The sequence below is a fragment of the Eretmochelys imbricata genome, chromosome 21, assembly GCF_965152235.1.
Source record: "Eretmochelys imbricata isolate rEreImb1 chromosome 21, rEreImb1.hap1, whole genome shotgun sequence".
Classification (NCBI taxonomy): domain Eukaryota; kingdom Metazoa; phylum Chordata; order Testudines; family Cheloniidae; genus Eretmochelys; species Eretmochelys imbricata.
In genome coordinates this window covers 7,740,164-7,743,561 of record NC_135592.1, presented here as the reverse complement: position 1 = coordinate 7,743,561, position 3,398 = coordinate 7,740,164, and the positions used below count along the sequence as shown (strand labels likewise).

The window sequence follows — 3,398 nt, the reverse complement described above, 5'->3', positions numbered from 1 at the left end:
TTTGTCTCTGCAACAATGTTTTTCTAGCACGAACCCTTCACGCTATAGACCAGTGTACAAAGGTTTTTTGTTTCTTTTTTTTTTACAAAAACAGAAAAGCAAGAATTTCCTCTTTTTTTTTTTGTAACATTATCCACAAAAGTTTACAAAATAGCCTTGAAATCAAGCTCTGGGGTTATGGGATCCAATAGGCTTTTCACGGCAGAATCCAGCCGGAGTCACGAAGACGTCACTAGCCAGTTAAGAGATACAGCAGCATCCTTGTTTTCTTAGCCCAACTGTCATCTTCCCCCCCTCCTCACTCTGTTCCTTGAGGTGGTTGTGGGTGAGCGAATAAGGGGGCTGGCAGGTTTGAGTCGTGGTTACCTATGGCTGTACACACAAAAAAAGTCCCAAAGGGAAAGGCCTTTGTGTATTTCTAAGACAGGGACCACCCAGACAGCAGACTAACAGCTGGGCTGCTGGGGGCTTGGTGTCATCTGTGGTTCTACAGTATGGCTGTTCTTGCTCGTGCTCTCTGCTCTGGGCATTGCCTTTCATTGTCCCTGTCTGTGCTGAAGATTCACTCAAGAACCTTTCCCCCAGTAACAGCAGGTTGTCTGTAAGAGAAACAATCTGTTTGGCCAAATGTTGATCGGTGATTTGGATGGGGCATGGGGGCAGAGGGGCACCGCAAGGCCTGGATGTTGGTCATGTCCCTCTCCACTTGCCACGCTGCTTTGTTTGTCAGTCAAGTCTTCTTTTTATTTTTGGCAAAAAATAGTTTCACGTGCCTTCTCCCCGACCCCCGAAACCGCCACCACAACTCCACGCTCCTCCAAAGAGTCGACCTTCAAGAGTCCAGTGGCGTTGCTTGCACCTCCACGGCTAGGAGCTTCTCCCCAGGCCTCCCTTGATCCCAGTGTTTGACGAAAGGAGGGTAGACCACGCGCACCGAAGAGGAGCCTGGGTTCCATGGCAGGCAGTGCAGGAGCAGCTTCCCAGGGCTCCCAGGCTGCGGCCTGTAAGAACCAAAGCCATAGTGGCCAACCAGGATGGCTGAGAGCAGTAAGATGCAGAGGGCCAGCACTGTCAAGACACTCTGCCTGCTCTCCAGGTACTGGTAGCCATAGCCAGCCTCTTTAGTCCTGGCATTCACACAGGCCACCTTGGACTGCAAGTTTAGGAAGGCCACATGAAGGCAGGCCCAGTACTCTGTGCCCTGGTGGAGCCTGGTGATGTTATACAGGTGGGTGCCCGCAGGGATCCTGGCCACGTTGGTCACATCCAAACTGGAGCTGAAGGAGAAGCTGGACCAGGTGAGATTGGAGGAGACCGTGTTGAGGTGGGGCTTCCAGGTGACAAGGATATGGTAAGCCTGGACTTCCTTCACCAGGAGCTCCAGGTTGTCCACGCTGAGAGGGAAGGAGCTGTTGACCATCAGGCTGACACTCTTGGTGTCGGCACCGATGAGGTTATGGGCCACGCAGGTATAGAGCCCGGCCTCCTGTGCAGTTATCTTGTGAATTTCCAGTGTCCCTTCAGGGTGCACCTTGTACCTGCTGTCCTCCAAGTAAGGGATCAGCTTGACCCCAGACGGTGTGACCCAGTAGATCTCTGGTTCTGGTTCTGCCAGGGCCCTACAATGTAGTGAGATGTTCTCACTGTCTGCCACCTCCAAGTGGGAGGGGAAACTCTTGGTGGAGATGAGAGGCAGGCACCGGTCAGTCATTTCCCGGAAGGGGACATCCCGGATGTGCCTCCTCTTCAGGTCTGGGGGATCAGCACACAGCGTGGACTGGGGCTCAATGAAGCGGATATGGTTCTCAGTGCTGTTGACCCAGCGGATGACGCAGTCACAGCGGATAGGGTTGCTGTGGATGCTGATCTCCTGTAGGTTGGGCAGGGACTCTACCGTCTGCTTATGCAAGGCACTTAGGGCGTTGTTGTTGAGCATCAGGGTCTCCATTTGGGGCAGGTGATGGAAAGCTCTGGGGTGGATGAAAGACAGCTTGGGATTGTTGGTCACGTCCAGTTTGGTCAGCTCGGGGAGGTTGATCAAGGCAAACTTGTCTATGGAAACCAGCTCCTCCATGTTGTTAAGTCCCAGCTCCTTGAGGTGTAGCATATTTGTGAAGTCACTTTGCCTGATCCTCTGCAAAGGGTTTTTGTTCAGATCCAGGAACTTAAGGCCAGGGACTTGCTGCAGTGCCCGCTTGGGGACATTCACCAGCTTGTTGTCGTAGAAAGACAGACTCTCCAGGCTTCTCAGCCCTTCCAGGGCAAAATCTGAAATCTCCCTCAGGTTCATCCCAGCCAGAACCAAGCTCCTCAGGTTTAACAGAGGCCTGAAGTTCATATCCAAAATAGCATCCACCTTGTTGCCTCCGATCATGAGGATCTCCAGGTTGGGGAGCACCTGGAACCAGCGGCTGTCAACTGTCCTCAAGAGATTAGAGTTGAGGTGGAGTCGAAGGAGGTTACTGAGGCCTGAAAAGGCCCGTGGGGAAATCCTACGCAGCTGGTTGTGGTTCAGATACAGCTCCTGGAGGTTGGCCAGGCCAGAGAAGCTGTTATCGGACAACTCGGCCAGCTGGTTCTCTTCAAGGTGGAGGCTCAGCATCTGGGGCATGTTCTTCAGACTGAAGTCCCAGATGTCGGAGAAGCTGTTCTGCGACAGGTCGAGCTCTGTCAAGTTTTTCAGATAGTCCAGCTCACTCTGGTCCACCCTGGCGATGCGGTTGCTTTGCAAAAGCAGGGTCTGTGTCCCCTCTGGCAAGCGCTCGGGCACTGTGGAGATGAGCAAGTCATTGCAGTCCACGGTAGCGGCCTCCCTGTACACAGACCTGGGTGTGTACCAGGGTCTGATCTGACACACACACTGCAGTGGGCATTTCACCTTCCAGGGCACTATGGGGACGGCTGTGGCAGTTGCCACACAGATGAGAAGCAAGTTCATTTGAAAGTGTCTCATTTTCAACTGGCAAGACCAACTTCCTTCCAGGGCAAAAACTTTCACAGGGCACATCCAGAACTTGGCACGGGGAGAGATAGAGGTGGAAATAGGACCGCCCCCCACACAGAAAACCCCTGCCCCAAGCCTCTTCCACCATTCACGGGTGTTCACAGCAGCGTTATTGTTCCTGTTGAAGGCTGTACAGCTCGGCCTTCCCCGTAGAAGAGGTCATAATGTGCTGGGTGGAGCTTGCTCCTTTAATCGGAATTTCTCCTTTTCTTCCTCCCAAGGTGATTTATTTTTTCACTCTGCTGCATTTTTGAGGTTTCCTCTCAAAGTCGTTCCTGAAAGAGCCCAAGGAACAGGTCACATTAGAGGAGAACTGCACAAGTGGCAAACAAAGCAAGACAGAGCAATATAGATTAATCCAGCACCAGCAGTAATGAGAGGAGTGTTGGTCTTG

At 52.5% G+C, this 3,398-nt stretch overlaps 1 protein-coding gene across 1 annotated transcript; it reads right to left on the bottom strand.

Moving 5' to 3' along the window:
• Positions 1-832: 832 nt before the first annotated feature.
• LRRN2 (leucine rich repeat neuronal 2) lies at positions 833-3,007 on the bottom strand. Its single transcript, XM_077839398.1, has one exon. It carries the CDS (start codon positions 3,005-3,007, stop codon positions 833-835), a length of 2,175 nt encoding a protein of 724 aa, XP_077695524.1.
• Between the last annotated feature and the right edge of the window lie 391 nt (positions 3,008-3,398).

What these genes read in the sequence shown, in the direction of transcription:
- LRRN2 (XM_077839398.1), bottom strand. Translation starts at nt 3,007, where the DNA reads ATGTGCCCTGTGAAAGTTTTTGCCCTGGAAGGAAGTTGGTCTTGCCAG.